The sequence below is a fragment of the Phalaenopsis equestris genome, unplaced genomic scaffold (assembly GCF_001263595.1).
Source record: "Phalaenopsis equestris unplaced genomic scaffold, ASM126359v1 Scaffold001062, whole genome shotgun sequence".
Classification (NCBI taxonomy): Eukaryota; Viridiplantae; Streptophyta; class Magnoliopsida; order Asparagales; family Orchidaceae; genus Phalaenopsis; species Phalaenopsis equestris.
In genome coordinates this window covers 326,760-338,320 of record NW_018165501.1, presented here as the reverse complement: position 1 = coordinate 338,320, position 11,561 = coordinate 326,760, and the positions used below count along the sequence as shown (strand labels likewise).

The 11,561-nt window shown below is 29.5% G+C and overlaps 1 protein-coding gene across 1 annotated transcript; it reads left to right on the top strand.

Moving 5' to 3' along the window:
* Nucleotides 1-1,328: 1,328 nt before the first annotated feature.
* LOC110032937 (transcription factor MYBS3-like) lies at nucleotides 1,329-3,233 on the top strand. The gene is made up of 3 exons (XM_020736731.1): nucleotides 1,329-1,791; nucleotides 2,447-2,643; nucleotides 2,941-3,233. The coding sequence occupies exons 1-3, from the start codon at nucleotides 1,485-1,487 to the stop codon at nucleotides 3,085-3,087; spliced, it is 651 nt and encodes a 216-aa protein (XP_020592390.1). The 5' UTR covers nucleotides 1,329-1,484; the 3' UTR covers nucleotides 3,088-3,233.
* The last annotated feature ends 8,328 nt before the right edge of the window (nucleotides 3,234-11,561 follow it).

Here is an 11,561-nt window from a genome sequence, read left to right as displayed (position 1 = left end):
TTTGTAGAAGTTAGAGTTAATCAGAAATTTCATCGATTGATTAATTTTATTTGAGAATAATATCTATATTAGTAAAGCAAGAGAAATAAATGCTCACTAAATTAAGGCACACTCCATGTTAAAAAATTAATAAAAAAGAATTGAAAAGTTTCTGTAATTTCTTAGAATTGTTTACATATTAAAAAAGTAAATATTATATTCAATACAAAGTGACATTGCTTAAGTTTCAAGGGCCCTGGGAGTATTGCTTGGATGATAATTTTTTTTTGCTGTCATTGGTTGGTGATAGCATCATGTATTAGTGTAAGAAATTTGGCTTATCCAATTAAAAATCTGACTTTTGATAAGGGGCACAATTATTTTGTTATAATCTGCAGTTTTCTTGATTACCGTCAAATAGTTGATAAAATGCAGTTCATTGATGTTTCATTTGAATCATCTCCTTAATTTGGTTTTATCATCTCAATAAAAGTATGAAATTCATATCAGTTTTCTGACACGTGAGCTAGTTTGGATTTGTGTAGCAATATGTGGTACTTCATTTTGCTTATCCTCAATTCGATATCTCAATTATATTGATTAAATTGGAAATATATAGATAATATCATGAATTGAATCTAATTTAGTATGAAATAGATTGAAATTCTGCCTTAAAAAACAATTTTTGCAGTAACAATTATCAGCAGGTATATTAAAGTGTGCTTGTAGTGGGATGGTGTTTTTCTTTGTCCATCTCTGAGTATCTTAGATTTGAAATCTTGAATGCAAACTGATCTATTACGAAGTTTAGACCAATTAATGCTATTTAAATGTTGGTTCGATCGATGTTATTGTGCGATTATTTTATGGATATGTTATGCTCTTGTTTGTTTATTTACATGATTATCTGTATAAATTATTGATATATTGAGTGACATGAAATTAGTTATGGTAACTTCAACTATTTGTTGGCATCAACATTTTGGGCTATCTTTCTGTTATGACATGATTCCAACAATACCATCTACAACTCAAGAGAAATGAGTAATAAAAATCTGATTATTAATTTATATTTACTACCATTAATCATGATATTAATAAATCCAAAACTAAAAATTTATGCATAATTCAGATATTTAGTCACCGGATGAAGCAATAAAATCGTTGCCCCTGCTCTACCAATGACACCCACCAATTACAGATTGACATATGGTTATATGGCAACACTGTTCAGTTTGGAGATTCCAATGATAAAGTTAATACCACAAAGTATAGATCAATATGACCTTCGGTACAGAGCTGAGGACAAAAAAACGCATTGTCACTCCTAGATGTCACAGCCACGGAAATGTATCCACTTATAAAACATCTCTCAGCCATTCATTTCATTTCTTATAGCGTAGACTTCTTAAAACAATATCCAACACCAGGACTCACAAAAAAGAAAAAAAAATGGAACAGACTTCTCTTTTATTTATTGGTCTTCAAAATCTGTAAGAGAGAAGATGGGAAGGAGGTGTTCTCGTTGTGGAAACAATGGACATAACTCGAGGACATGTACAAGCTCAAGAAATATGGTGGGAGTAGGAGAGCTGAGGCTATTTGGGGTTCAGATTCAATTAGCTTCCACTTCTACTAGGAATAAAAGCTTTAGTTTGGATTGCTTGTGTCCTTCAGGTTATAGTGCTTCGGCTTCTTCTTCATCATCTTCATCTTCGTCTTCTATTTTCTGTATTGATGAAGGTGTTGAGAAGTTCTCCAATGGTTATCTCTCGGATGGTTTGCTGGTGAGAGTTCAGGAAAAGAGGAAAGGTGAAAATTTCTTTTTGGTTTTAAATTCAGGGTCCGTTATTTCATTTGTGCTGTTTTTGTTCATAGATTTCAATCTTATTTCATGAGATTTATTTACATCATATTGGTCCAGTTAGTGGGAATTATTCCATGAAGGTTAATATTTTTAGACTGAAAATATCATTAGAATAATGTTTTCTGAAAAATCAATGAAGTCAATTTCTTCAGCATGTTTTTTCTTTCATCAAAAATGATTTTTTTGAAGTCCCTAGAGCCGGTCTTTATTTATCTCTATCTTTCATTAAAGTATTCTTTCAAACGTGTTGTTCTCTTTCATTAATCTATTTGATTGTTTCAATAAGTCTCTTCAGTTCTTAGACATCTCATGTAAATCTACACTTAGATAAACAGAGAAGGATCTATAAAAAACTCAAATGAAATTTGATGGTATATCATATTCATCATGACTTATATTTCCAAATTTCCTTTGCCTTACTTAATGTGTATATCTCATCCTTCATTGCTATCATGTTTTCTTTTCAATTAAACATAGAATATGGCTGGTACACCACAGCTTTCTCATTTGTACTTAATATTCAATTTGCAAGCCTTGATTTCAATTATTCCATGCTGGTGCGCTATCTTATGCACATTTTCTTAAAAATTTCTTGATTAGGAGTTCCTTGGTCCGAAGAAGAGCACAGAGCTTTTCTGGCTGGACTAGAAAAACTTGGTAAAGGTGATTGGTGCGGTATCTCTCGCAATTTTGTAATCACAAGAACTCCAACCCAAGTTGCCAGCCATGCTCAGAAGTATTTTCTCAGGCAGAACAGCCCTGTCAAGAAGAAACGCCGGTCTAGCCTCTTTGATGAGGTAATCAACACCCAAACATGTTTCTATTTTTTCCTTTTTCCTTTTTGGCTGATGCAAGGAGCTTTTACAAGGGAAGCAGAATCTGTTTATTGAAGTATAATATAGTAATTCTATCAAAACTTAAAAATTTTATTTTTCTGTGAAGAATAGTGCCTAATAAATTTGTAAATTGACCAACAATAAGAAAATCCCAAAATCTCTTATTGCTTTATTTTGTGAAGCTTTACTTTCCCATATTTTACCATTTCTGCTTCACTGCTGCTTCTGCTCAATAAAATTCTTCAATACCACATGCAGGTTGGAGGTTGTCAAAGACCACATCATGCCAGTGATTCTTCAAATATCAAAGATCCTTCATTCGTAATAGATCTCAATATTTCAGAACAAGAGCCGAGTTCACCGCCACATGATTCACTCGATTCCAAACTCATCCCAAATTCTTGATTTGTGGCTCACTGTGTCTTCCACCAGGCCTTTGCTTCAGAGCAAAGCATTGCCTGTACATCTCTTCCTCAGTGCTGTTGGAGCAGTTTAACAGGCTTTAGATTTCTTTGTATGAATGGAACGTAGAAACTGTTTTCGTTTATATATATATATATATATACATAATTTTTTTAAAAAAAAATTCTGGGGACTGTAATGGCAAAGAGGAAGTTCTTAGGAAATTGCAGCTTCAGCTCTCGCTTATATATATTTTTTTCTTACTTTTTGTTTAGTTTATAATATCATAATTCGTAATAAAATTTTTTTATAATTTTAGACAATATTAATACTCAAAAACATAGTCGTTAAATTTAAATTTATGTAGGACTAATCATAATATCTTACAAATAATTATAAAGTACACTTGCAGGAGAAAGAGGAGAGAGATAAACTGAGCCAGAGAGTAGCTTTAGAAATCACACATAATTCCTATCAAAACGTATAAGCTGCTGTCAAACAATGTTGTGGTGTGTAAGACTTGTTCCTTGGCTTCTTTTTAGAGCCGTTGTTTAAGGTGTAGTGATCTAGTAACAGCTAAATATAAGCATATTATGTAACAGGGCTTAAAAGGAACTTGCTGCAAAATGACTTATTACAGAAAGATGTTAGTTACATATGTTGATTGAGGAATTATAAATTATCAGAAGTAGGCTTCAATGATGATATCTCTAGCAATTTCATTTTGAATAAGCCAGCATATTTTGATAGTTGGGAGACATTAACTTACGGAGAACAATTTTAGTGGGAGAGGTGTTCTTTTGATTTTAATTGCCAAAGTTCTTGATGAACAACCAATTGCATTTTATTTCAGTTTTTGGTTTAGTGGATTCGGGTGACTTTAAATGACTTTTTTTCTTCAAGGATCTAGAGTTTTAAGTGAGTGAATTGACATGTCTAGCAACTTAGCTAAAGCCAATTTAGAATCGCAATCAAAGTTGATTAACTAGAGCCTCGAAACATTTGGTTTACATTAGTTCAACAATAATATGTTCTTTAAGAAGGAAAGAAGAACATGAGAATTAGTTTAAGAAAAATTCAATTCAACATAAGTTATTGACAAAATACAAATTCTTTTATACCTTTTTTTTTTTTTTGATTTGTCGACATATCAAATAATCAAATTATATAAGAATCATTAAGAACTCGCTTCAAGATTTTCATTTATTTGTTTTGAGATTTTTTGTTCAAATGAAACTATATAGAAATTTAAGAAATTTATAATCAAAATTTTTTCTATAATGTTGTTAAAAACCTTTTAAAATGGGAAAAGCATAAAGCTACTGATGTGTCATCTTCCTTTTTCCTTTATGATAATATGAAGAAAATTATTCAAATAAAAATCTTATGACTTCTTCTCAATTTTATAAATTATAAACATTTCTTATTATACATTAATCTCACTCAGCATACTGAGCTGAATAGAGAAGTTGAGTATGTACTCAGGAAAAATTATATACCGAAAAAATATCAGTCGTTGTGCAAACAAATCTTATGAACTCATATAAGAATGACATAAAATAATTTGTGCTAATACTCAAACCAATAATGAAATTACAATTAGACATAGGATATCTATACCTTTATTTGACTATTTGTTGGATTTGATTTTATGCTCTAATTATTTTCTTAAATTGTTTCATAAAACTTTTATTGCTATGCTAGGATTTAATCAAAAGAATAATAAAACATTATTTATAGGATCACTTGATATACTCCACTAGTAATTGGTAATGTCATTTAGAATATTTAGTGTAACTACCGCAACTATGAGTTTATTAACTTCTTAAAATCTTTAATAAGAGAATTTTATGTTACTTAATTTGATTATTTCTTATTTTTCATCGAAAGTGCGAAAAACTATTTGCAACGCCATAAATAATACTTAAAGTCTTTAAGAAATACTAGATATTCATCCATAGTGAAAACAATTCTTATTTATAAATTGAGTTAATTTCTTATGATTCATTATTTCTACTAGTTAAATGAATCATGACTAATATTTAAGATTCCTCATCACTCGAGGCTTTCAAATAAGTACACATTTGTTATATTTATCTACTTTTTTATAAAAGATTCTTTGCAAATTTTAGTTTAGTCATTTCCCTAATCATTGATATCCTCGACTTCAAGAGTTTCCCTTTATTTTGAGGAAAAACTTAGCATATCTTATTATGATCATGATTCTCTTGTTATAGTACTAAAATGTTTGAGAATAATGGATTCCATCTTTTTTTTTTATTATTTTTAGAGCATGTGGTTTTAAAGTGCTACCTTTATGAAGGTTATCACTAATTATTGGATAGCCCCAAAGGTCAGCTTAATTCAAATATACTAGTACGACCAAATAGTATCATAAACTTAAAAGCCTTAAACAAGCTTTTAGGTAGCAAATAAAATACTATTTTTTTGTATCATATATTGTAATAATAGGATTTATGAAGAGTTTGTGCTTCATCTTGGAAAACATTTGCTAAGAATTTTCTAATTGAAATTACAATTACAAAATGAAGCAGCATAAAATATCTTTGATTCTCAAGATAAAAAAAAATTTACTATAAGCCAAAGGTTAGCTTTAAAATTTTTATTATTGGTTCTAATAACACTAAGTACAATTAGTTCTTTGTAAACATAAGGAGAGCCACTAATTATATTTATAAAATTTGATTAGATTCTAAAAGGTAGTCTTCTAGTAGTAAAATTGTTGCCTCTTTTATACTGAAATGTTTCCTTTCCTTATGTAAAACACTCAAGTCATTTATTTTCTCATTCATCATCAATTGAACTCTCTTATTCTTTATGAGTTGGACAGTGATTCCATTTATTCTATCACTTAAAAGATGAGATTAAAACTATTCTTACGAAGATTAGTAATGATTCTATTATAAGATTAGAAGAATTCACATTTCTTTTCTTTTGAAGATGTTGGCTCTTTATTATAGAAGATTTTATTAAAGATTAGGTTTATACTTTTTTCTCACAACTTACATATCTATCGGTGATAGACAAAATGTATAAAAACTTAATGGATCTTAAATTGGATTATATTCCTTAATAATCATTAGCTTCATCTTGTGATCCACCAACACGGTATTTTAGGAAAAAAAATATATTCTCCACCTCTTAATTTGGAACATACCATGTATTCTATTAATTAATGGCCAAATGATTGATTGTGAAATCTAGCGCAGAACAAAATATGTAGAACCTATAATAGGATGACTCCACTAATTTTCTAACAACCATGTCCAACTCAATAAAAAAAAATGTATTTATCCAATAACTATAATATGTTTTAGCTCATGCTTGATAAAATAAAAAAATATAGCAAAAGAAAAATCTAAATATGGTTATAATAAAAATCAAGTAGAAAAAAAATTTATAAATTAAGGATAGGCTTTTTCCTGAAGCCTCCAACAATTATCTATTTCCTAACATCCTAATTTTTTTATATGCTACATTGACTCTTAAATACTTCAAGGAGCCTAGAAGATAAAATTCAAGAATCCCCTTTGGTCGTACAAAAATTCTTCTAAATCATCCTGATAGACCTTTTATAGATGGCAACAAGAAATTCTCAAAACTTGATTAGTGCCTATGATGAAATTATGATAGATTCATGATTGACATTCCATAAGGTCTATGCACTAACCAAATTATAAGTGTTCTTGAAAATATTACTACAATTTTTATTCAATTCATAAATCATACTATTATGGCAGTATTAGTTTTGAGAGGTTAATTAACCTATTCATTTAGTGTTTTAGAAATAACTAAAAAATTTATTGAACAACTTTGAGTTCTTATAATGTTTAATATGTTGAAGTTGGACTATGCAGTAAAACCCTTTTACATTCAACCACCCTCTTTTTATGTAAGTATAGTGAAAGTATGTGAATAGTCTATGTTCTATTTATATGAATATGAACCATTGCAATGGAGATCATCATACAACATACTTTTTATAAACATTGGGAATCCTCTATTTAAAGAAGAATATGAATAGTTAAATAAGAGTTTGAGGTTCTTATACAATGGAGAATTAATAAGTTCACCTCATTCCCTTTTGCAAGATAAATTATTAAGTATATGTTCCATTATTTCATTACAATTTATGCATTCCACTTATAGTGTCAAAAATTACCATTTCATTCAAAATGGTTTTTTTAAGGATTACACAAACTACATGAGTGCTTACATACCCATAATAATGATACTATTGCTCTTATTTATGTTGATAATGGGGTTGAAAAAATATTATTTGGTATTGCTTCATATTTTTAATGTATTACCAACACATGCTTTTGACAATATATTTCTACGGAATAAGCGTTCCCCAACATTTATAAGACTTATTAGAAACAAGCTCTTACAGCTTCTTTTTCTTTACTTCATTGGAGAACTTTATAAGTTACATTATTGTGGACAATATTTACATAAGAAATGCTACAAGTTTATCACAAGGAGTTTTGTTTTTTTCACTTTGAAAATATGTGAAATGTGTTTATGATTGAATGTGGGTTCACTGTATTCTTAGTATAGTGTGACATTTTCAACATTTTAATGGCCACTCCTGCTTTGTTGGTTGACTGCTAAAAAAAATAGCTAAATTGAAACTATAATTTGTGTCATTATTTAATTGTAGTCAAATTTGAGAGGAATGATGCTAACATCATGAAACTAAGATGAATCATTGTAGAAAAAGTGTAAGTGTTGTTGATAAAAAAAATAAAATTACTTTTCAAAGTTTCTCACCTCTTTAATTTTTTTTTTTGATCTTATAACTTGCCCAAACTCATTAATATTCTTATTAATAATTTGGTTTGTAACATTACATTAAAATTTGCATATTAGATTAAACACAAAAGAATTATATGAACGTGAATAATAATGTTTTAATGTGTATAAGCCATGTGGTTATCATGACCTTTTTAAGAAAATCAATGGACGAACTTTTATTAGCAATTTCAAGCTTTTTTTACTCTACTCTATTTTATGTGTTTAACAATTTTCTCCAAATTAATGTCTTAAGCACTAAAAAATTTTTAAAATTCATAAAGTTTAGATTAGTTGGGTGCTTTATTTTTAATTTAACTGGTTAGTAGGAACTAGAGCTACTATGCAATTTATTCTATTTACTAAAATAAACTAAAAATGTTGGCCGCTATTGATTACACATTCTCTTTTTTTTTTTCTCAAGGGAAATAAATGTGTGAATTAGCACTCATAACATTCTAATAAATTTCTTTTTGAAGTGAAGCGTACTCCTATATCAACTAACATTCTTAACTAAAATGTCTCAAAAAAACTAGGATAAGTTGGTTTTCGAGTATTTTAGGAGTTGAAAATTTTTATGTTAATTATGGAAGTTTTACTTGGCTTTCTAGTTTATATTACTTTTTCAATACTTTTTTTTTCCAAATATCATTGTTGTTCTCATTAAGGCTACTATGTAGATATTTCTCAATGGGTGGTTTATTTTTCATTTTAGCCCTCACTTACTAGCTACTTATAAAATATTAAGTATTTTGGGGATGTTGTTTATCTCATTTTAGAAATTTATGTAACTCCAATATTTTTTTCTAGTCTCATTGGGCTCAATTCTTTCTTTTGTTTCTTGTAAACTCATAATTTTGTTGCTTTGGTTCCTTATCAACTCTAACAAGCTTGAATAATTTCTAGTAGTAACTAGTTTCTTTTTTTTTTTAGTATCAATTGTTAGCTATTTAATGCATCATAAAAATTCTTGGCTCTCTAAGTTGTGAGGTATTTGTTTATCTATGGGATTGGTTGTCTACAGCACAAAGATAGTTCAATAGTAAGTTGTGAGGTATTTGTTAATGTATCTACGGGATTGGTTGTCTACAGCACAAAGATAGTTCAATACTATTATATAAAAGGTTCATTTTTTATGTTGCTTAGCTATATTCAATATCGTTTAACTAGTAGTGTTTGCTTCTTAATAGAATATTCTTCTACGGCTTGGGCTATGCATTATAGTTTTTTTTTTCTTTTCTTTTTTTCGGTTGACAAATTGGTCTCCAATCCTTTTTTGGTTATTGGTAGTTTTGTTTGCAATCATTACATTGCTAACAATGATTAATGTAATGCACTAGCCTATGCAAATGGATGGCTAGTATTTTTTGTAATAATTATTTGTTAAAATAATATTTTCAAATCAATACAAGCATGGCGGCTAAATTTTATTTTACTATGCCTTCCTATTAGTGACTGATTGAGAAGTCTAAGCCAACCCTCATTCAATACTATTATGTATTTGATTAAGACTTTGGTTTAAGCTAATGTTTTTGACAAGGGTTCTCTTTATAGTTACATTCACAATGATTTACTCAATGATGTTTTTTTAGAAATTCCTTTTATAATTTTGACTTATATCCAAGCATAAACCAATTTAGAACGCTCCTTTAATTTACTTCCTAGTAAAACTTTCTTTTTTTTCTTTTAGGCTCGTCTCTTTGGATGGATTCAATGTACATTAAGTAATCTATTTTCATAGAGTTTACTATGAAGATGGAATGATTGTAGTAAAATTTTTTTTTTTACAATATTTCAAGAGAGTTATCTTTTTGTTTGAACCCGATCAAGAGTACAAAAAATGCCCTTTTGTTTTCAAATATAAATTTTGATCATAGAAATTTGATACATTCTTACTTCTTGATCATTCGAATTGTTTCCTATTTTTAACATTACTTTGGTGAGAGAAATTAAAAATCAAACCTTCTAGCCCACTCTTCTCGTCTTAAGGTTCTTTCCTAGTGTCTTTTAGGTGGACTTCTTAGCCTTAGTGAGTGTCGAACCCAAACTATGTGTCTTTAGCTTAAAATTAACTCTAACTAAACTCTAGTTCCAACAGAGCATCTAATTCAGCAGTAAGGTCATAAGTGAAGCTAAGGGAACTCAAATTCAATGTAAGTAAGACTACATTTAATTTATAGTTGCCTTATAGACCCTCAAACTTAATCAATCAAAAGCTAGTGCAACTAACGTAAGTCCCTACCAAGTTTCTTTAAGACCGTCATTAGGTCCTCCCATGAGCTTAGGGAGGCTTGGTCAACTCTATTTAACCAAGTCAGCTCTAGTAGTCTTATGTGGCTCGTAGAAGTTAACTATCTCTAAGTTTAAAATTGTTGATGCTTAACAAACCATTTTAATCAAATTTGAAGCCTTTGATTGGGCAACTCAACTTGACAAAGTGGCCCGCCAAGGATACTTTTAATATAATTTAATCAAATTTAATCCAAATTAATTGAAATTCAATTTCATTTGGATCATAATAGAACTGATGACTTTATGATAAAATTTGACACCCAAGCTCACCTAAATTGTTGGTAATACAAAAAGCACACTAATTGCCCAATAAGGGTTGTTTGGTTCAAACTCTATAATTTTATCAAAGAGTGTGGCCTATTTAGCTGTATGTCTTGCTAGAACCACATTGAAATTCCCTTGATATTAATCAATCAAATTTAATATTACTTGAACCATTTTGAATTGTTGACTCATGTTGAACCATTTAGGTCACCTTCGACATAATTAATTAAAATCCAACCAAATTATAAAAAAATTACGTTGTTAGGTTACTTCCAACCTACTGAATTAAATTTTTCTATAATTATGTTGAATTTAATTCAATAGATAAACAAGCCCATCATTGACTGATTTGTATCAAATGGACCAAATTGGCCTAAATAGAACCCAAATAAAAATTAAATTAATCCATTATCTCTTATGGTCCTATCATAGCAGGTCAAACTTAACTAACCATTATTGGACCTCGAATTTAGCTAAGTTGGGCTATTAGAACAAATTGCTCAAATTAGGTACAATTAAATCCAATCCAAATTAAATACCTAATCCAATTAAACCATCCCAATGACTTTTTAAGAGATTTTCTAACGAAATAATCTCAAGCCTATGAGAGTTGGGCTTCAACTGTCAAATGGTACTTGGATACAATAAGGAACCAAGTAGATCTAATTGGATCCATTAAAATGTTTTGGGTTAAATTGAACTCAAGTGAAAATTAAATTGAACCTACAAGATAGTCACTCACTTTATGGACCTTCCATGATTATTTCATAACTTTAGGATCCTTCATGTTAGTTTGATCGGGCTTGAACCCAAACTATACTAATTAGGCCCCAAGAGTCATGTTGGCTCATATTAATCTCAGTATAATCTAGCCCAATCCAAGCAGTTAAGAACCCTAGAGAGTCTTATATACCCTCCCATGGCAAATAGATTTGAGTTTAAACAAGTTTTGAACTAGGTTTAGCCAAATTTCCCCTTTTGAGCTAAACACATGTTAAGCTTAGTCCAGACTAAATTAAGTTGTCCAAAGTCTTTTTAGGAAGCCTAAGAGTTGCCTTAAACCCATCTCAACTTCTTGAAACCACTCAAGTCTAAATTATTTCAAC